This window comes from Schistocerca nitens, chromosome 5, assembly GCF_023898315.1.
Source record: "Schistocerca nitens isolate TAMUIC-IGC-003100 chromosome 5, iqSchNite1.1, whole genome shotgun sequence".
Classification (NCBI taxonomy): domain Eukaryota; kingdom Metazoa; phylum Arthropoda; class Insecta; order Orthoptera; family Acrididae; genus Schistocerca; species Schistocerca nitens.
In genome coordinates this window covers 676860382-676883591 of record NC_064618.1, presented here as the reverse complement: position 1 = coordinate 676883591, position 23210 = coordinate 676860382, and the positions used below count along the sequence as shown (strand labels likewise).

At 45.1% G+C, this 23210-nt stretch overlaps 1 protein-coding gene across 2 annotated transcripts in view; it reads left to right on the top strand.

Annotated features, from left to right (window-relative positions):
* LOC126259463 (major facilitator superfamily domain-containing protein 10) overlaps nucleotides 1–23210 on the top strand; it is a 171227-nt gene that overhangs the window by 130484 nt on the left and 17533 nt on the right. For both annotated transcript variants that reach the window (XM_049956292.1, XM_049956291.1), the window contains exons 9-10: nucleotides 12959–13096; nucleotides 13493–13650. In XM_049956292.1, coding sequence (XP_049812249.1) covers nucleotides 12959–13096; nucleotides 13493–13584 — 230 coding nt within the window. In that variant the 3' untranslated portion in view covers nucleotides 13585–13650. The remainder of the gene's footprint in view (nucleotides 1–12958; nucleotides 13097–13492; nucleotides 13651–23210) is intronic.

The following is a 23210-nucleotide window of genomic DNA, read 5'->3' as shown; positions in this document are numbered from 1 at the left end:
GCAAGATGAACTCTGTGCGCGCGAACGTCTGATGAATTTCTTAAACCACAGAGCATTTGGCTCTCATTCAAACATCAAATCTTTGAGGGCAACCGTTTAGAATATTTTTGAGCCCAGAAGATCAGACATTTATGACGTCGTTAAAAAAATTTACTGGCACATTTTTATGATGTATCTTTAAAGTGTAACACGTGTAAAAATGATCATTGTGTGTTAAATCTTAGCTTCTCTTGCAGCTTATTAATCTTAGTGACTTAAAAGGTTGTGTAGCAACACTATGTATATATGTATATTAATGTAAACCATTACCTCTTCCTGTTTGTGTGTTCTTGCTACTTTACAATGATGTTGCTATTGGCTGACTACATCACGTGTCCTGTGATCTGAATATCCGCTGTCATCGGCTGGCGAGATCGCTTGATATGAGCTACAACTGGCTTACAAAAGCGCATCGCAATCTCGATTTCAATCCTTCCGAAAGTAGTTTGCAATATTTGGTGGAATTCGAATTTATACTTTCGTAATACGAAAATATGCAGTGTATGTGTTGCTGCACATCAGACATCTTTCTAAAATGTGTTTTTTCCCCCGGAGTTTTGTTTTCTAAAGTGCCGGGAAATTCTACACCGGTGTATAAAACCACAACCATTTGAAGGATTGATAAGTTTTACAGTTTCGAGGAAAAGTATAACACGGAAAAAATGTATTTTCATCCAGGAGAAGGTGTATTTTTAACCAGGAAATCCCGGAATTTTTTTTCGTCATCCACGAATACATCTTGTAACTGCAACATTTCACTTTCCTTCACCATAATTACTTTTCCTAAATCATTCAAACCTAATACTGAATCCAGTTTCCTCACATGTGTTCATAAAGTCCTTGCTACTACTCTTCGCTAACCCCCCTGCGGGTCCGGGGATTAGAATAGGCCGGAGGTATTCCTGCCTGTCGTAAGAGGCGACTAAAAGGAGTCCATCCCCCTCACGGGGGTAGTTAGCGCCTGCGTCCGGAGACGGACGGTTTCACGACCTATAATCGTGGTCTTTTTGGTTTTTCCTTCTCGTTTCTTCCTTCCTTTTGTTGGTTCCTTTCTTTGCTCTTCTCCACTTCACTGTCTTCCTTACTTTTTCCCTTGACTTCTCCTTGCCTTCTCATTGCCTTCTTCTCCTTGCCTTCTCCTTGCCTCCTTCTCCTTGCTTTCTCATTGCCTTCTTCTCCTTGCCTTCTCTGGTCTCCGCCTCGGCGTTTGAGACAGTCTGTCCTCTTTCTCCCTCTCTCTTCTTTTTCCTCTTCTTCCTTCCTCCCTGTGCGTGTCTGAAGGCCGACCCACGCGTTCGCACGCGTAGCCGGTGACGGGGTAACGCGTAAGTCCCCGCCCTGGGTAGACATGTAAGGCACGCGCGTACCCCCTGGTAAAGGCCAGGCCCGGGGAGGGGTGATTGCCTGAGCTGATACCTTCTGACCATGCCGATTGGTCCCTCCGTCTGTTTCTCGGGAGGTGTGACCTGAGGTGTAAACATTCACCTAAGGCGGGAGTGCCCTCTGAGAGGGTCCCCACAAGGAAGGAGCGCGCCATCGGAGACGCTGGCAATCATGGGGGATTCCTCCGCAATGGATTCTACTCCATCGCTTTCGACTTCGACCCACAAACGGAAACGTGACCAGCCAACAGTGACAAAAATACTACCGCCTGCCCCACAGTTCCTCGTAGTTTCTCGATCTGAGGACGGAAAGGATTTTTCCTCTGTCAACCCTTTCGTTATCCAGAAGGGCGTAGATGCCATAGCCGGATCTGTCAAATCTTGTACCAGGTTGCGTAACGGTACCTTATTACTAGAAACTGAGAGTGCCTTTCAGGCACAAAAACTGCTTCGGGCCACACTCTTGTACACGTTCCCTGTCCGGGTGGAGGCCCACCGCACTTTGAATTCGTCTCATGGTGTAGCCTATAGTAGCTCTCTCGACGGATTGACTGACGAGGAGCTTCAATCTTTCCTCGCTGAGCAGGGCGTGACGGCTGTCCATCGGGTCATGAAAAAGGTCAACAATGACCTTGTACCGACCCGGACACTTTTCTTAACCTTCGATAGTGTTAAGCTGCCATCGCGCATCAAGGCGGGCTACGAGGTTATTTCTGTTCGCCCCTATGTCCCGACACCTACGCGCTGCTACCAGTGTCAGCGTTTCAATCACACTCGACAGTCTTGTTCCAATGCGGCTAAATGTGTCACTTGTGGCAGGGATGCCCATGAGGGTGACTGTCCACCTCCGTCTCCTCGTTGTGTGAACTGTCAGGGTGACCATGCCACATCCTCCCGCGACTGTCCTGTCTATAAGGAAGAACGCTGTATCCAGGAAATTCGAGTCAAAGAGAAAGTGTCCACCTCGGCTGCTCGCAAGCTATTGGCTAGTAGGAAGCCCACGCTGCTCCCAGCGGGGAAATTCAGCACTGTCCTCGCCTCTCCTCGGACTACCCGGGAGGTAGCAACCCAGACATGCGATCTGACCTTCAGCACCACGGTCGTCCGTTCGGCCAGTGCTAAGATCGCGCGGTAGACGTCTCCTCTTCGTCCCATCACCCCACAGACACCAGCCCCTTCATCAGCTTCTGGTAAGACGAAGAGCCAGAAGTCAGATGCACGGGCCTTCAAGAAGGAACCGTCCCGTGCAGACTTCCTACGTACCTCGACCTCCCAGCCTTCGTCCGGTACTTCCACCAAACGACCATCCAAGAAGGCTAATAGGAAGCACAGTTCTCCTTCTCCGCCACGGCGCATTTCTTCTCCTGCGCCACCCAGCGGTTGCCGCCCCAGGCCGTCGTCCCTTTCGCCTGGCCGCACCGCTGGTAGCCGAACATCTGGCCGTTCACCGGCGGAGGAAGCTCCCCCTCCCGGCCATCTTCCCAAGATGGCCGATGAACCTATAGAACCAATGGACGATGACTGTCCGCCTACTGATAGCGGCGGCAGTGCTCGCTCGAAGCCAGGCCCTCAGCGGCCTTCGAGGTGACCCCTTCTCTCATCTTCCTTTTCTTCCGATGGCACTTATTAACTGGAATATTCGCAGCGTTCGCTCCAACCGAGAGGACTTGAAGTTGCTGCTCCGCTCGCATCGTCCGCTCGTCGTAGCCCTCCAGGAAACGAAGCTACGCCCATGCGATCAAATTGCCTTGGCACACTACACCTCTGTGCGTTTTGACCTACCCCCTGTGGTAGGTATCCCAGCTCATGGAGGGGTTATGTTGCTGGTCCGGGATGATATTTACTACGATCCCATCACGTTGCACACCGGCCTGCAGGCAGTTGCCATCCGCATTACTCTCCCCACTTTTACGTTTTCCTTTTGTACCGTTTACGCTCCATCGTCATCTGCCTTTACCAGGGCAGACATGACGCAACTTGTTGCTCAGCTACCTGCACCATTTTTGTTAACTGGAGACTTCAATGCCCACCATCCTCTTTGGGGCTCTCCAGCATCCTGCCCGAGGGGCTCCTTGTTAGCAGACCTTTTCAACCAGCTCAATCTTGTCTGCCTCAATACTGGCGCCCCTACTTTTCTTTCGGACACATCTCATACCTATTCCCATTTAGACCTCTCTATATGTACTCCCCAACTTGCACGCCGGTTTGAGTGGTATGCCCTTGCTGATACATATTCGAGCGACCACTTCCCGTGTATTATCCATCTCCTGCAGCATACTCCCTCTCCGTGCTCCTCTCGTTGGACCATCTCCAAGGCAGACTGGGGGCTCTTCTCTTCCAGGGCGACCTTTCAGGATCAAACCTTCACAAGCTGCGATCGTCAGGTCGCACACCTCACGGAAGTCATTCTCGCTGCTGCTGAATATTCCATCCCTCACCCTACCTCTTCTCCACGTCGCGTACCGGTCCCCTGGTGGACCGCAGCATGTAGGGACGCTATACGTGCTCGTCGACGTGCTTTACGCACCTTTCAACGCCACCCTACAGTGGCGAATTGTATTAATTATAAACGATTACGTGCTCAGTGTCGTCGTATTGTTAAAGAAAGCAAGAAAGCCAGCTGGGCTGCTTTCACCAGCACCTTCAACAGTTCTACTCCTTCTTCTGTTGTCTGGGGTAGCCTGCGCCGGCTATCTGGCACTAAGGTCCACTCCCCAATTTCTGGCTTGAAGGTCGCAAATGAAGTCCTTGTGGCCCCTGAGGCTGTCTCCAATGCCTTCGGCCGCTTTTTCGCCGAGGTTTCGAGCTCCGCTCATTACCACCCTGCCTTCCTCCCCCGCAAACAGGCCGAGGAGGCTAGGCCACGTGACTTCCGCTCCTCGAATTGTGAAAGTTATAATGCCCCATTCACCATGCGGGAACTCGAAACCGCACTTGGCCGATCACGGTCCTCCGCTCCAGGGCCTGATTCTATTCATATTCAGATGCTGAAGAACCTTTCAACTGCGGGTAAAGGTTTTCTTCTTCGTACATACAATCGCATCTGGATTGAGGGACATGTTCCCGCATGCTGGCGCGAGTCTATTGTTGTCCCGATTCCTAAGCCGGGGAAGGACAAGCACTTGCCTTCCAGTTATCGACCTATCTCGCTTACCAGCTGTGTCTGTAAAGTGATGGAGCGAATGGTTAACTCTCGATTGGTTTGGCTGCTCGAGTCTCGACGCCTACTTACCAATGTACAATGTGGATTTCGAAGGCGCCGCTCTGCTGTCGACCATCTGGTTACCTTGTCGACCTTCATCATGAATAACTTCTTACGGAAGCGCCCGACCGCGGCTGTGTTCTTTGATTTGGAGAAGGCTTACGACACCTGTTGGAGGGCGGGCATTCTCCGCACCATGCATACGTGGGGCTTTCGCGGTCGCCTCCCTCTTTTTATTCGTTCCTTTGGGTTCTGTCCTGTCCGACTCCTTTCGCCAGGAGAATGGGGTGCCACAGGGCTCAGTTTTGAGCGTCGCTCTCTTCGCCATTGCGATCAATCCAATAATGGATTGCCTCCCAGCTGATGTATCAGGCTCCCTTTTCGTGGACGATTTTACCATCTATTGCAGCGCGCAGTGTCCACGTGTCTTGGAGCGCTGTCTTCAGCGTTCTCTTGACCGTCTTTACTCCTGGAGTGTCGCCAATGGCTTCCGTTTTTCTGCTGAGAAGACGGTCTGTATTAACTTCTGGCGCTACAAAGAGTTTCTCCCACCGTCCTTACGACTCGGTCCCGTTGCTCTCCCACTCGTGGAGACAATCAAATTTTTAGGCCTTACCTTTGACAGGAAACTTAGCTGGTCTCCACATGTGTCATATTTGGCCGCCCGTTGTACCCGTTCTTTAAATGTCCTCCGTGTTCTCAGTGGTATGTCGTGGGGAGCGGATCGAACCGTCCTACTTCGTCTATATCGGTCGATCGTCCGCTCCAAGCTGGATTATGGGAGCTTCGTATACTCCTCTGCACGGCCATCCATCTTACGCCGCCTCAACTCCATACAACATCGGGGTTTACGACTTGCGATCGGAGCATTTTATACCAGTCCCGTAGAGAGTCTTCATGCTGACGCTGGCGAATTGCCACTCACCTACCGGCGCGATATACTGCTTTGTCGGTATGCCTGTCGGCTACTGTCAATGCCCGACCATCCTTCTTATCGTTCCTTTTTTGACGACTCTCTTGACCTTCAATACGGGTTGTATGTCTCTGCCTTGCTACCCCCTGGAGTTCGCTTTCGTCGCCTCCTTCAACACCTTCATTTTTCACTCCCTGCAACCTTTCGAGTGGGCGAGAGCCGCACGCCACCTTGGCTCCAGGCTCAGGTCCGCGTTCACCTCGACCTCAGCTCGCTCCCAAAAGAGGTCACCCCCGGTTCGGTCTACCACTCCCGTTTTTTGGAACTTCGTTCGAAGTTCAACAACATGACTTTCATTTATACAGATGGCTCTAAGACCAATGATGGGGTCGGGTGTTCCTTTATTGTCGGGGCGCAAAGTTTCCAATACCGGCTCCATGGCCATTGTTCGGTCTTCACAGCTGAGCTCTTTGCCCTCTACCAGGCTGTTCTGTACATCTGCCGCCACCGACATTCTGCTTATGTCATCTGCTCAGATTCCCTGAGCGCCATCCAGAGCCTCAGTGATCCGTACCCGGTTCACCCTTTCGTACACCGGATCCAACGCTCTCTTCAGCAGCTGGTGGACGTCGGTACGCCGGTTAGCTTTATGTGGGTTCCTGGCCATGTCGGTATCCCTGGGAACGAAGCTGCAGATGCCGCGGCCAAGGCTGCGGTCCTCCAGCCTCGGACAGCTTCTTGTTGTGTCCCTTCGTCCGATTTTAGCAGGGTCATTTGTCGGCGCGTTGTGTCGCTGTGGCATGCCGATTGGGCTGCACTTACCGACAACAAGCTTCGGGCCTTAAAACCTCTTCCCGTGGCTTGGACGTCCTCCTCACGCCCTTCTCGGCGGGAGGAGGTCGTTTTAGCAAGGTTAAGAATTGGACACTGCTGGTTCAGCCATCGCCATCTGCTGACGGCTGCGCGGCGCCGTTCTGCCCATGTGGGCACTTGCTGACAGTTCGTCACATTTTAATGTCCTGTCCCGATCTTAAAACACTGCGCCTCGATCTTAACCTGCGTACTACTTTAGATGCCATTTTAGCGGATGACCCACGAGCAGCTGCTCGTGTTCTTTGTTTTATCAATTTGACAAACCTCGCTAAGGACATTTGATGATGTTTTTTAATCCTATGCCTGTCAGTCTGTCTTTTATTGTGTTTTCCCTTTTAGTTGTTGTTGTCAACTTGTGCCTCGCGGTGCATTCTTAGAGTAGTCAGGGCGCTAATGACCATTGAAGTTGTGCGCCCGAAAACCACAAAAAAAAAAAACTCTTCGCTAATCATTCAATTTTACTCAACTCATCCAGTGATTCCCCAATTCATTCCTAACTCGGTCTAATCAGTTAATAATAATAGTTGGTTTCCCCCCCCCCCCCCCTCACATTTGTGTAACCTCTCATCACTTATAGACACAAAGTTTTCTACTTCCTGCACTCTACCATATATTTTCTGTAATTTGTTTAATCAATAATCAAACTTCTGTTACAACATATTGATTCTCCCAGAGATTCTCTTTTCTCCATTTGGCTCTTTAGAAACGAATTCCATTTAATGTTGTCCGTAGCCTCTCTGTAGTCTGCATAAGCATACCAGTTGATTTACTATTAGCACACACACAGCCAAAGTTAGTGCACATACTAACAGTATTTTTTCAGTAAGATTTTAAATGCCAAATTATTGCTCTCCATTTTGAAATACAATCCTTTATTATCAAATTGACCTGCTAGCTTGATAACACAAATTATAAAACACCAAATGAGTTGCTTTGTTCCCACTAGATGTGTGTGCTTGCTGTCTCATTAGTGCATCAGTAGCAATGATATAATTTGCTAGTAGGTTGCACATCTTCACAGCACATGTCTATTGTGCATGCCCACTGCTGATCTGCTCCATCCTGTGTGGTAGTTTGTGCACATTTTGTTGTGCACCTAATCTCTACTACGTGTACTGAATCCATAGGTTCTCAGTAAGTTGACACAGCCAATACAGCCACAACACCCCTTCCTACTATCTAAGTAGTTGCGAATAAGATATGAGAAAAGCCAGATGTGGACAGTGAATAAGACACATCTGCAAAGATGAGACTGAGGGGTGGTTGGTATCTCATTCTTTTCTTTTACTTGAACTAATCTTAAATAGTGTCACTATCTTCTATAATTTATCACGCCTCAGAAACCACTTAACTGTGTTAGTCTTCTTCGGTTCAGTGGTTTTTTTTAATAGCCTCTTCTATAACTTGATTTGATTTCAGTTTAAGGCCTACAACAAACAGATTTTTGGGTATACTTGGAAGGATAGACAGCATTGGTCATATATTTTTGTTTATTATGGCAAAATCGATTTTTGGTCACTTAGTGACCATCTTCAGTGCTGTAATATATAACTTAAATTAGTAAGCACTGGTGTCAATAAGCTTACCTGAAAGGTTCACTAGGGGAAAACACATTTGCTGATCTGAAGCACAGCTTATCAAGAGAGGTAGCCAGCATAACTATGGACGTGCTTCGTCTGCTATGCAGAATGCAATCCTGTGCTTTCAGACTCTTATGGACTCTGTTGGGTGTCATTGAGTGCCCTTTGTAGCAGTACTGGTATGTAATGGTACAATGTACCGTAGTAGCACATTAAAAGTGTTTCAGTTGAAATGATTCTGCATTATTTCTCTTCCTGATGTCCTTGACATTAATACTACCAAGTTTGACACTCTCATGGTAATTAGTTTGCGTGCTACAACATGTTAAATATTGAAAGTTTAATTATAACCACCTGGTATACAGGCTGCCAGGTGCCCATTCCATCCCCAAATCTCTTGTGAATGTTACGCAGTAACTGTGCGTCTCTATCAGTGTGGGGCTGGATCACTTTTTGTGGCCTTGGCATACTGTCTGGGATACTTGGCTAGCTCAGTGATTACCAGACTCTATGTGATCACCATAAGCTTATTGACACCAGTGCTTACTAATTTAAGTTATATATTACAGCACTGAAGATGGTCACTAAGTGACCAAAAATCGATTTTGCCATAATAAACAAAAATATACGACCAATGCTGTCTATCCTTCCAAGTATACCCATTATCTGGTCATAGTGCACAGGACACTATGGAGTCGCCAATCAACAAACAGATTTGTTCTTTAGTTTATAACGCATTTCTGAGCAGCTGTTTCTTATTGACAAATTATTTCTGTATAATCACATTATTTCGTTCAATAACTATTTCAATCCTTCACTGATTATTGACTTAAACCTTCATAGCTTCTGTACCACTTATTACCCCTTTTCACACTATGAATGCCACAACTACACAAAGCTTATCTGTCTTCAATAAATTACTTGATTCTGTGTTATTTACTCTGCTGCAAAAATTAAGTTGTAATATATGTGATTGTAAATATCTTCTCACTATTTTATCTTCTATCTTCCTTTCCAAAATGAAAAAAATTCTCACAACTGTCTTAAGCAGGTAGCTCAGCAGCCCACACACAACTGAAATATCTTAGACCTTGCAGCCACGATTAGGCCAGATCTTACTGACAATGCTAGTACAGAAATGGGGATTAGTGATCATGATGTCATTATAGTAACTATGGTTATGAAAGTTAATAAATCAATCAATGAGGCTAGGAGAGTGTTTCTGGTAGATAGAGCAGATAAGCAGTTGTTAGAATCTCAGAGTAATTGATATCACTTAGTTCCAATAAAATGGATGTAGGGGGATTATAGGTAAAGTTAAAGCAGATTGTAAATCGTGGTCAGGAGAGTTATACACCTAGAAAGTGGACAAATGATGGAAAAGACCCACCATGGTTTAATAATGAAATTCAAAAGATGCTGAGGAAGCAGAGGCTGTTACCTTCTTGGTTCAAAAGAGAATGCTCAAATGAACACAAGCAAAAGTTAGTAGAGATTTGTGCATCTGTGAAAAGATATATGTGTGGAACATACAGAAACTACCATTGTCATTCCTTAGCAAAAGATGTGGCAGAGAACCCGATAAAATTCTGGTCCTATGGAAAATCACTGAGCAGGTCTAAGGCTTCCATTCAGTCCCTTGTTGACAAGTCTGGTGTTTCAGCTGAACGTAGCAAAATGAAAGCAAGAGTTTTAAATTTCATGCAGGAAATCGTGTACACACACACACACACACATTGGACAGATTCCTTTATGGACGACACAGTAACCAAGCACCCTTGGCATAAATAAACAACTGAAAGATTTGAAAGCCAATAAGTCACCAGGTCCAGATGAAACTTCAGTTCGGTTTTACAAAGAATACTCAATGGCACTGGCCACTTACCTAGCTTGTATTTATTGCAAACCACTCACCCAGCACAAAGTCCGAAGTGACTGGAAAAAAGTGCAGGTGGTGACTCTCATGTATAAGAAAGTCAACAGAACAGACCCACAAAATTACAGACCAGTATCCCTAACTTCATTCTGCTGCAGAATCTTTGATCATGTTCTCAGTTTGAATATAATAAATTTTCTTGAGACCGAGAAGCTTATGTCCATGAATCAGCATGGTTTTAGAAAGCACTGCTGATGCGAAACTCACTGTGCGCTTTTTTCACATTATACACTGTGAACTATGGATGAAGCCCAGCAGGCAGATTCTATATTTTTAGATTTCCAGAAAGCATTTGACATGGTGACCTATTGCAGGCTGTTAACAGAGGCATGAGCATAGAGAATAAGTTCACAGATATGGAATTGTCTCGAAGACTTCTGAAGTAAGAAATAATAAAACCCAGTATGTTGCCCTCGGAGGCAACTGTTTGTCAGAGACAAGGGTATTGTCAGAAGTGTGCCAGAAATGTGAGATAGGACTGCTGCTGTTCTCTTTATATATATAAATCATGTGGCGGAAAGGGTGGACAGCAGTATGCAGTTGTTTGATGATGATGATGATGATGATGATGATGATGATGATGATGATGTGGTTTATGGTAAGATGTTGGAGTTGAGTGACTATTGGAAGATACAAGATGACTTGGACAAAATTTCTAGTTGGTGTGATGAATAGCAGCTAGTTTAAAATGTGGGGAAATGAAAGTTAATGCAGATGAGTAGAAAAACAAACCTGTAATATTTGGACACAGTGTTAGTAGTGTACTGCTTGACACAGTCATATGGTTTAAATATCTGGACGTAACATTGCAAAGCAATATGAAATCGAACAAGTATGTGAGGACTTTGATAGGAAGGCGAGTGATCAATTGCAGTTTATTGAATTTTAGGAAAGTGTAGTTCATCTGTAAAGGAGACCACATCTAGGCTGCTGGTGTGACCTATTCTTGAATACTACTCAAATGTTTGGGATCTGTACCGGGTCAGATTGAAGGAGGTCACTGAAGCACTTCTGCTAAATTTGTTACCAGTAGGTTCAAACAACAAATGAAGTGTTACGGGGATGCTTCAGGAACTGAAATGGGAATTGTTGGAGGGAAGGAAGAACACTATTGAGAAAATTTAGAGTGCTGGCATTTGAAGCTGACTGCCAAATCATTCTACTGCAACCAATATGCATTGCACATTAGAACCACATAGATAAGATATGAGAAATTAGGACTAATATGGAGGCTTATAGACAGTCATTTGCCCCGTGCTGTTTTCGAGTGGAACAGCTCTTGTAATTTTGAAATGTTGTCCCATCATGATCAACTTTCTCTCTGTCCAGGTTTTAATGTAATCCGGCCTTAATAAATCTCTTCCTTCAGTTACTTGATGCATTTGAATAATGGAAGCTTGAACTCTGATGAATATCAAATACTCGGCCAGTGGGGTCACTCAAGTTATTTTGCTATTTAGCAGTTAACAGAAGTAATGGCTTCATTTAAATCTTTTGTAGTTGCAATGAGAAAAGGAAGTCTTCGTGTATATTTGTTTATTTTTGTAACATGATTTGAGCTGGAGTAGCTTCAGGCTGAGCATCTGTAGCACTAGCTAAACTTCATAATACTGATTACATAAAGTTCATTTCAAACAACAATGAGTAACAATGAGACAGGATACTTGTGATCCATGGAGTCAGGTACCTGCCACAAATTAGCGTACAGAAACCACCTAAGCTATAGCATGTGCCCAGTGCGCGTGGTTTTTCACTGTTATCTCGCGCTCTGCATGCCAGCTATTGGTCCTGAAGAACAAAATGGACAAGACATTTTCTTTAGGAATTTTAAAGTAGCTTTATGTCATACTGGGATACCGTTTCACTAATGGCTGCAGTTTCAGCTATTCAAGAAAGAGTATAGAAGTGGCCTTCAGATGCAACCTCACCCAAACACTCGAGTGTGCATTTTAAGCCGAATTATGCATTTTAGTATGGTTCACGAAATTCCGATTCTCTTGAAGTATCCTCTGAGGTCTTGTTTCTTTTATGACATAATGTAAGATCTTTTAATGTTTTACACATATGAACATATATATATATGGGCTTTCTGCGTCATCATGGCTGTGCAAGCACGGTAACGTGTGTTATCTGGTGCTCTCTTGCAACTGCTGAAACGAACCTATTTCTAACAGGTTGCGGGAAAATATTGCAAATGGTGGTTTCAAAAGTGTTACATTCAAAGCTAATTTCCTTTTACGCAATATGAACTATGTGCGAGAATGCACGATGAATTTCTTAAATCACAAAGTGTTTGACTCTGATTTAAAAATCAACTCTTTGAGGACGACCATTTAGAAGAATTTCGAGCCCAGAAGATCAAACGTTTACGTCGCAACTAAAAATTTTACTGGCACATTTGTGTGATGTATCTTAAAGTGTATCACGCGCAATAAAGATCAACATTATATGTGGAAGCTTAACTTCTCTTCCAGCTTATTAATCTTAGAGACCAATATTGTATGTGAGTGCTATGTATATAAATTTAAACCACTAACTTTTCTTATTTGTGTGTTCGCGCTACTTAAGAGTGATCTTGCTATTGGCTGACTATATCACGTGACCGATGCTGTCAGCTGGCGAGATCACGTGACATGAGCTATGACTGGTCTACAAAAGTGCATCATAATCTCGATTTCAATGCTTTGGAAAGTGATATGCATTGTTTGGCAGAATTCAAATTTATACCTTCGTAATACAAAAATATGTAGCGTACATGTTGCTGCACATAAAAAGGTCGTTTTCTAAAGTGCTGGGAAATTCTATGCCGGTATATAAAACCATAAACATTCAAAGGATTAATGAGTTTTACAGTGCTGAGGAATAACTTAACACAGAAAAAGTGAATTTTCACCTGGGAGAAAGTGTATTTTTAACCGGGAAATCCAGGAATTTTTTTTCCTTGTCTACGTATACACCCTGCTGATGTACCTAGTACTTTAAGCTATCAATCATTTCATTTCTGTTTGGTTTACACGTTCCTATTAATTTCAGCCACAGCAATGGTTGTCCCTTGCATGATGACACTGGCCTCAAAATATGGGTCTCATGACCAGAAAGGGACTGTTATGGGCATCTTCAGATCATTAGGAGCATTAGCCAGAGCTGTTGGACCTATAATTGCATCAATAGGTAAAGTATTACTGCTAGGAAAATTTTGCATGTAAAGCCAGAGATACACGCTGTTAATGTTAACAATTTAACTTCAGTACTGTAGAAGCATACATGTCAAATGCACAGGGAATACAGCAGTCTCAAAAAGAACAAAGATAGTGAAGTATAGTATATAGTATGCAAATACCTCCAGTTTGAAAGATTTGCAGTCTACTCTCCCTGAAGAAAAGGTTCCTTGTATTCTTATTAAGAACAATGTTTCTTTGAGAGTTGTTTTGCCTAGCATCTGCGCAGCATTAACACACAATAATTGTATTTAACAAGCATTTTCATGCACTGAACATATGTTTGCTTGAATTTAGAATCAGTTTCTATTATGTTAACATGGTTTTTATTTATTTTTATCTGATTTAGGGTATTGGAGTATTGGTTCGACACCTACGTACATCATGGGTGGAACTTTGTTGTTCTGGCCATGGTTGAAACTGAAGACGAGCAATGCTTAGTTGCAAACTCCAGCTCTGAACAAAAGTTTTGCTTCTACAACAAAATGGACACACATCTTCAGGAAGGTATTAAACATTTGACATAATAATGTAGTTTTTTTTTTTTTTTCAAGTATTGTGTATTACCTGGAAACCTTTGATGGTTACTTGTAGTCATCATCGTCTTAACTCCAATTTCTTTTCCCATTAGCATAATTGCTTGCAGTAATAACTAAGCCTACCATACAAAATATTAATTACCCCCTTAAAAGAAGTCCCCTGAAGAGCACACACTGATTACTGTAGAATTGGTACAATGATGTTCTGTGTCTCTCCAGCAAAATCAAGTAATTGGATAAATAAAAAACTACTCACCAAGCGGTGGCAGGAGAACATATGCAAGCTTTTGGAGCCAGTGACTCCTTCCTCTGATTAAAGGTTTGAAAGGGCAGAAAGAGGAGTGAAGGAAAAGGACTGGTAAGGTTTGGCAAATGGGGAGCATTTGGAAATGTCAACCAGATCAGGGGAGACTTACCAGATGGGATAAGAAGGAGAAACTGACTGTTGAGGACCGCACTGGACAAGATTAAAAATCCTGAGAGTTTGAAAGCGGAAAATAGGATAACACACAAGACAGAGATCACTAACAGAACATTGTGCACAAGTTAATAAGAGCAGAAGGCAAAGCGCATCATATGCGGTAGAGATGGGGAGGAGGAGGGGATAGGCAATTCTTAAAATAAGAGATTTAGAAAACTAAATGGTAATGAAGAAAGGAATAGTTACTGAAAAGAAATGTTGAGACCAAAGAAATTAACATAAATTAAGGCCAGGTGGGTGGCGATACCCAAGGACACGTAACGCCAGTTCTAACCCTATCTTCCTCACTTCTTGATTTCTTATCAGTCCACTAAATTTGCAATGTCTGACTGTAGCACAATGTCTCAAATGCTTGGATTCCTTTCTTTCCCATATGCCCCCAGTCACTACAATGCAGTGCTCCAAAGATATATTGGAAATTTCTTTATAAAATGAAGACCTATATTTGGTCCTACTAAACTTCTTTTAGCAAGAAATACTGTATTTGCCTGTGCTCATTAGCTTTCTGTGTTATGCTTTCTTCATACACCATGCATTATTTTACTGCAAAGACAAAAATATTCCTTCATTTCGGCTAGTACATAATACAAACTTTGATGTCAAGTGTAACGCTAATCTCATTGCTAGTACACCTCATTACAGGGTTTACTCTCAATCTATACTCCTGCAAGCTGATCTCACCTATTAAGAAACTACAGGCTTTTATTTGGGTTTTGGGCCATCATATGACCCTGAAGACATGGGGATGGGTTGCCCACAGCTGCACCTGTACCCTTTTAACAGCACCAGTTGTCAGAAATAGGCGTTATCAAGTAAGCATCGATTACATGCACAAATTCTGTCCAGCCCTCCCTCCACCAGGGGGCTCGCCTATCTTTGGTGGGTTCCTGCTTGGCTACCACAGGGCCCCAGCCTCCACAGCATATTTCCCTTCTCTGCATTTCCCTTCTGTGCATGTCGGTCATCTTGCTGTTCTTTTTCCCTTCCCTTGGGGTACATGTCTGCGGTGCTTTCGGGAATGTTCTGCATTGTTCGTAGCTGAAATAAGAACAGTCTCACCACTGTTTTCATTCCTTTTTCCTTTCTTGTTCACCTTCTCCTATCCATCCTCCGCTTTAGTGTTTGAGGCTCCTCTTTTTTCTTCTTCCTCTCTGTGTGCTCCTGAAGGCTGGACCATGCATCTGATGCATAACAAATGACTGGGTAATGCAGAATTCCCAGTCCCGGGTCAACAGGTAGGGTTGGCACGTACTATATGGTACAGGCCAGACCCAAGGAGGGGTGACTGCCTGAGCTGCTATCTTCCCAAATTGGTCCCTCTGTCAGGTATTAAGAAGGTGTGACCAGAGGTGTGGACAGTCACTTAAGGTAGGTGTGCCCCCAGTGAAGGGGGCCCCCAGTTGGAAGTAGTGCGCCGTAGAGATACTGGCAATCATGGGCGATTTTCTCACAATGAGCCAGTCATCCCATCTTTGCATTCCACATCTACCAAACATAACCAGAATGAAACTTCAGATTCAAAGGCCCTCCCAACTGCACCACAGTTCCTCATGGTTTCATGTATTGAAGATGGTCAGTCCTTTGCAACGGTAAATCCGTTTATAATTCAGAAAGCTTCTCATTCAATTGCCGGCCCTGTGAAATCCTGTTCTTGTTAGTGCAATGGCACTTACCTTTTGGAGACTACCTCTGATTCTCAAGCACAACAACTGCTTGCCGTTTCACTTCTCCACTGCTATCCTGTTCGTGTCAAGGCCCATAGCACTCTGAATTATTCCCGGGATGTTTCATAGACTAAGCTGCTCAATGATCCGACCAAGGCTGAAATACAAATATATCTCTCTGATCAGGGTGTCATTGCCATCCATAAGGTGATGACAAAGGTAGATTCCTCCCGAGTGCCCACAAGCGCTCTTTCTCTCATCTTTGATAGAGTGGTGCTTCAGTCCAAGATCAGAGCAGGCTATGAAGTTATCATAGTACGACCCTACATTCTGAACACGATGCGCTGCTACCAGTGTCACCATTTCAACCACACTCGAATGTCTTGTAAACATCTGGCCAAATGTCTAACCTGTGGTAGGGATGCGTGCATGAGGGCGATTTCCGCCTCCATCTCCTCACTGTATCAACTGCAGTGACAACCGTGCTGCCTCCTCTCGAGATTGTCCCATGTATCTTGATGAGCGGCCTGTCCAGGAGATCCGGGTAAAGGGAAAAGTACCTTACCCGGTTGCTCACAACTTATTGGCTAGTTACAAACTCTGTGTTCTACCAACTAGCACTTACAGTACTGTTCTTGCTACATCTCGCTCCCTGAAGGACATGGCCAAGCAGACATGTGACCTCAGATTCAGCTCCGAGGTTGTGAAATTGCCCAGTGGCATGGAAGCATTGCCAGCTCCTCGTTCAGGTGTGCAACAAGCCATCAAACTCTTGCCTCATGGGGCAGCCACCAGCTACACAACCGGCAGGCCGGACAGGACAGAAGTATTATTCCTGTGGAGACTTCCAACGTCTCTACAGCCAACCAACACCTGAGTCTTCCTCTGTTAACCAGAAAGGCTGAGGAAGTCAAACAAAGGCAAACAGTCTTCTCCTTTGCTGGCTCAAACCGTGTCACCATGTGATATGGCGACACCCTCGCCCATCAGGCTTCCGTGTCGCTGGTGTGCACCACCGACCATTTTTCTGTGCTGAACTCTACAGGGTGACAGCAGGAGAAAGCCGATGCTTCTGTGGGCCTCGTAGAGCAGGATACTCGTGCCTCAATGCACTGTTGAAGTGAGTCTTCGCAGGCTGGCACTCGGCAGCTGCCAAGGTGACACATCTTCATTTTCCCTCATCATGACTCTCCATCCAATGGAACACTCATGGCCTTTGATCCAGCAAAGAGGATTTACAGGTGCTTTTAAATTCGCAGCGTCCACTTGTTCCATGACTTCAAGAAAGAAAATTGCATACTCGTGACCTCTTTGACCTTTCGCATTCCTTACCAGTCCATTTTGACCTTCCCCCCAACCCCCCCCCCCCACCCCCACCCCCCAACCCCCCACCCCAAAGTTGGCATTCCATATTATTGGAGAGTCACGATGCTCATACAGGATGACGTTCATAGTCAATCCATCTCCCTGAATACCCTCTCCAAGCTGTTGCAGTTCGTCTTTTTCTACCACGCTTGACCTTTTCCCTTTGTACTGTTTAAATCCTGCCATCATTCGATGCAAACAGGGCACACTTCCTCCAGCTTACTAGGCAGCTACCTCACCACCTTAGTGGGCAGCTACCTCAGCCCATTCTGCTGCTCGGTGACTTCAGTGCACACCATCCCCTTTGGAGTTCTCCCAGAATCTGCCCACAAGGTGCCCTCTTGGCTGACTTCTTAATCAATTAACCTCTTCTGCCTTAACACAGGAGCACCCACATTCCTTTCAGACTCCTTGCACACCTATTCGCATTTTGACCTATCCTTCTGCACTGATCAGCTTGCCCATTGTTTCAAGTGGTCCATTCTCTCTGACACATACTCGAGCGACCATTTCTCCTGTTTTATCCATTTGCTGACTCCTACCCCACCTACGTACACACCCAAATGGCAGCTTATTAATGTCTACAGGAGGCTTTACTCCTCCCTGGTGACCTTTGATGGACAAGATTCCCCAGTTGTGATGTTCAGTGGAATATCTTACAAACATTCTCCTCACCACTGCAGAATGTTCCGTTCCTTACACTTCCTCCTTACCACATTGTCTCAGTCCCTTGGTAGACTGAGGTGTGCCGCAATGCAATTCACATGTGGAGACATGCTCTCCGCCTTTTTAAACATCATCCTTGGCAAACTGCATTCATTATAAGCAAATGTGTGCACAGTATTGTTGCATTCTTCGGAATAGAAAAGAGCTAGCGGGACTTCATTTACTAGTTCTTTTAACAGTTCCACTCTCTCTTCCGTCATGTGGGCCAATGTGCGACGGCTCTCTGTGACCAAGATCCATCCCCCAATTTCTAGTCTGACGGTATCAGATGATGTCATTGTGGACCCTGTTGCTATCTCCAACACTTTGGGCCACCATTTTGCAGAGATTTCGATATCCTCCCACTATAATCTTGTCTTCCTGCATAGGAAGCAAGTAGAGGAGTCTCAGGTGATGCCCTTCTCTTCTCAGAATCATGAGTGCTACAATACCACCTTTACTATGAGGGAACTAGATCATGCTCTCACTTCATCCCGATCCTCCATCCCAGGGCTAGATGCTGTTCACATTCAGATGTTGTAGCACCTTTCTCTTGCAGGCAAGCACTTCCTATTTAATATGTACAACCGCATCTGGGTAGAGGGCACATTTCCCAGACATTGGCGTGAAGCCACTGTACCCATACCTAAGCCCGGTAAGGACAAATACCTTCCTTCTAGCGACCATCCTATTTCTCTCACTAGCTGTGTTTGCAAGGTGATGGAACATATGATTCACGCCCAGCTGGTATGGTGGCTTGAGTCTCACCATTTACTAACTGCTGCACAGTGTGGATTTCGAGCATACTGTTCTGCAGTTGACTATCTCATCACGTTATCCACCCATGTCATGAATGGTTTTGTGCAGAAATCCCAGACTGTGGCCACGTTTTTCAATTTGGAGAAAGCCAACGACACCTGCTGGAGGGCTAGTATCCTTCATACTCTCTACAGTTGGGGCTTCCATGGCTGCCTGCTCCGTTTCCTTCAGGAATTTTTAAAAGACTGACTTTTCAGGGTACGCGTGGGGTCTGCCTCATCGGACACCTTTATCCAGGAAAACAGTGTGCCTCATGGTTCCGTCTTGAGTGTTGACCTCTTTGCTTTCACCATTAACCCTATAATTGCATGTCTCCTGCTGGGTATCTCCCATTTTGTTGACTATTTTGCCATCTATTGCAGTTCTCCATGGACTTTTCATTGAGCGGCATCTTGATAGTCTTCACTTGTAGAGCATCGACAATGGATTTCATTTCGCCATTGATAAAACCATTTTTATGAATTTCTGGCAGTGCAATTAATTTCCTCCACTGTACTTACATCTTGGGCCTGTTGTTTTTCCGTTCATTGAAACTACGAAAGTCCTGGGGCTCATACTTGATAAGGAACATTCTTGGTCCTTCCACGTACCTTACCTGGCAACCCGCTGTATGTAGTCCCTCAGTGTCCTACATGTCCTCAATGGCATTTCCTGGGATGCAATCGATCCACCCTCCGGTCTCTTGTCCATTCGAATCTAGACTATGGGTATTTCGTTTATGCATTTGCCCGCCTGTCCCTCTTATGCCATCTCAATACTATCCACCATCGTGGCATCCGTTTTGCCACTGGCACCTTTTACACTAGTCCGGTTGAGTGTGTCTATGCAGAAGCTGCCGAACTACCTCTGTTCTACTGCTGTGTCCTCCCCAGGGGGCTCGCCACTCTTTGACTACCAAGGGGCCCCAGCCTAGGCAGCAATTTTTCCCTTCTGTGCTGCATGTCTATCCTCTTGCTATTCTTTTTACCCTCCCTTGGGGGGAACATATCTAGGGTATTATTGGGAATGTTCTGCATTCTGTCACTGATGAGGGAACAGTTTCACCTTTGTTTTTCGCTACCTTTTCCTTTCTTTGTTCCCCTTCTCCTCTCGTTCCTCCGCTTCAGCGTTTTGGGATCCTCTTTTTCTTCTTCCTCCCTGTGCGCTCCTGATGTGGCCGGCCCATGTGTCTGATGTGTAACAGGTGACAGGGTAATGCATAATTCCTAGCCCTGGGTCGACAGGTAGGATTCACACATACCCCCTGGTACAGGCCAGGCCTAGGGAGGGGTGATTGCCTCTGCTGTAACCTTCTAAAATTTCCAGTTGGTCCCTCTGTCAGGTGTTCGGGAGGTGTGACCTGAGGTGTGAACAATCACCTAAGGCAGATGCTCCCCCTTGTGAAGGAGACCTGTAGTTGGAAGGAGCATGCCATCAGAGAAGCTGGCAATCGTGGGGGATTTCCTCACGGTGAGTCAGTCATCTTCACACTCAATGTCTTCAAAACGTAAACACAAAGAGGCTAATGATTCAAAGACCCTTCCCACTGCACCACAGTTCATCGTGGTCTCACGTGCTGAATACGGTCAGTCCTTCACCACAGTAGATCCATTTATTATTCACAAAGGTGTAGATGCAATTGCTGGCCCTGTGAAATCCTGCTCTCATTTACAGAATGGCACTTTGCTGTTGGAGACCACTTCTGATTCTCAAGCACAACTGCTACTTGCTGCCTCGCTTCTCCATGGTTACCTTGTTTGTGTCGAGGCCCATAGAACTTTGAATTCTTCTCATGGTGTAATTTGCACCAGGCTTCTTGACGATCTAACTGAGACTGAAATACAATCTTACCTCTCTGATCAGGGTGTCATTGCCCCCCATCATGTAATGAAAAAGGTAGATTCCTCCTTAGTGCCCACCAACACTCTCTTTCTCACCTTTGGTGCTTCCTTCCAAGCTCAAAGCAGGCTATGAACTTACTACCGTCCGGCCATACATTCTGAACCCAATGCATTGCTACCAGTGTCATCGTTTCAACTACACTAGAATGTCTTGTTGACACCCAGTCAAATGTGTAACCTATGGTAGGGGTGTGCACGAGGGTAATTGTCCACCTCCTTCTCCCTGTATCAACTGCAATGGTGGCCATGCCGCCTCCTCTCACGATTGTCCAGTGTATGTTGATGAGCAGGCAGTTCAAGAAATTCAGGTAAAGGAAAAGGTGCCTCATCCAGTCGCTTGCAAGTTACTGGCTAGTCGCAAACCCTGGGTTCTCCCATCTGGTACCTATAGTTCTGTTCTTGTTACCCCTCGCTCCATGAAGGACATGGCGACACAGACATGCGAACTCCAAATCAGCTCTGAGGTTGTGAAATCGCCCAGTGTCAAGTAGCATTGCCATCCCCCTGTCCAGCTGTGCAACAAGCTGTCAAACTCTCGTCTCAAGGGGTGAAGCCTCCAGCTACACAACCGATAGGCTGGAAAGGACAGAAGGAGTACTCCCGTGAGACTTGTTCCGTTCCTCCAGCCAAACAACACCAGAGTCTTCATCTAACCGGAAAGGCTCGAAGAAGTGCACCAAAGGCAAACAGTCTTCTCCTCTTTGATGGTGTCGCCCATGATACTTTAGCCCGGCTAGCCTGCGTGTCGCTGGTGCACACCAACAACCATTTTTCACTGTAGGACTTCACAGACTGACCTCACAAGTGAGCTGATACTTCTGTGGACCCCATGGAACAGGATCCTCCTACCTGTGCCTCTACCCAAGCTGTCACTCAGTAGCCGCTGAGGTGACACCCCTAGGTCTCTTCCTCATCATGGCTCTCCTCCAATGGAACGTTTGCAGCCTTCAGTCCCACAAAGACGATTTACAGGTGCTTTTAGTATCACAGCACCCACTTATACTCTGTCTTTCAGGAAACTAAACTGCACCCTCATGACTGCTTTGTGCTTTCACATTTCTTACCAATTCGTTTTGACCTTCCCCTGAGGTCGGCTTACCCTCTCATGGGGGTTTCAGGCTGCTCATACGGGATGACATTTATAGTAAACCCATCTCCCTGGCTACTGATCTTCAAGCTCTTGAAGTTCGCCTATTCCTTCCTCACCTGACTTTTCCCCTCTGCACCATATATGTCCTTCCACCATTCGCTGTCACCAGGGCCAACTTCCTTCAACTTATTGGACAGCTACCTCCCCCATTTTTGCTGCTCAGTGACTTTAATGCACATCCTCCCCTTTTGGGTTCTCCCAGGACTTGCCAAAGAGGTGTCCTCTTGGCTGACCTTCTTAACCAACTTAACGTCTTCTGCATTAACACTGGAGCACCCACTTACCTTTCCACTCCTCGCACACCTATTACCATTTCGATCTCACCTTGTGCACTGCCCAGCTTGCCCCCTCGTCTTGAGTGGTCCGTTCTTTCTGACACCTACTCGACTGACCATTTCCTGTGTGCTGACTCCTACCCCATCTGTGTGCATGCCTAAATGGCAGCTTCCGAAGGCTGACTGGGAGCTTTACTCCTATCTGGCGACCTTCAAAGAACAAGATTTCCCCAGTTGTGACGAACAGGTAGAATATCTCACAAATGTTATCATTACTTTTAATTTAATTTTATCCATATTTTGTATCTTCAAATGTGACTGTGCTCAATACACTCGAGGTATGAATTAAAAAACGCCTTCAGTCACAATTTTCTGTGTTTTATTCGGTACACGATGGATTTCGGACCCTCTGGGTCCATCTTCAGGTGTAATTCATCTTAATACATGCTTTATTTGTTCTCTTGAATGAGATGAAATGCATATTCCTTTCACAGAAAGGTTTGATGTTAGGTTATGAATTTCATAAGTCAGACGCGGAAAATATGTGTGAAATGGTGGAAAAGATGAATAGTGTAGACTTACCAAATAATTCAAGAACAGCTTTTTTAAAGTTTTAGTAACAGCATAAGTTTTTTCCTCCATCATTTTCTAGCATATCACTTCATTCAAGAGGCACATTCACAAATACATGTTTTGAACACTTCACAGATGTTTATGTACATGGTGTGGTCAAAGATGAATTTTTCATAGTGCTAAAGATATAATTATTAAACAATTGACATATGCAGGAAATAACTTTAGACTGGATCTTTAAAATTACTGAAATATCTGTGGTTTGTGAAATCTGTTTGTTCATTTAACATCGATTCTGGTTGTTTGATTTTGTGGAGGCGTATCACCAGTTGTTCTAACAGATTTAGGGTGTTACCATTGGCTTCATTATGTAATACTAGCAAATTGTTTTCTAGATTGTTGATGACATGTTTCGTTTACAACATATGTTGTGCAATGACTGATTTTTTTCAAAGTGGTTGAGCCTGAAAGCCTTTACATGTTCCTGAAAACGGGTTTTGAAGTTTCTGCCTGTTTTCCCTACATAGTAGGCAGGACAACTGGGGCATGATACTTCGTACATGCTACTGTTGTTGTATACTTGCGTATTCAATTTTATGTTATGGATGAGTAAGTT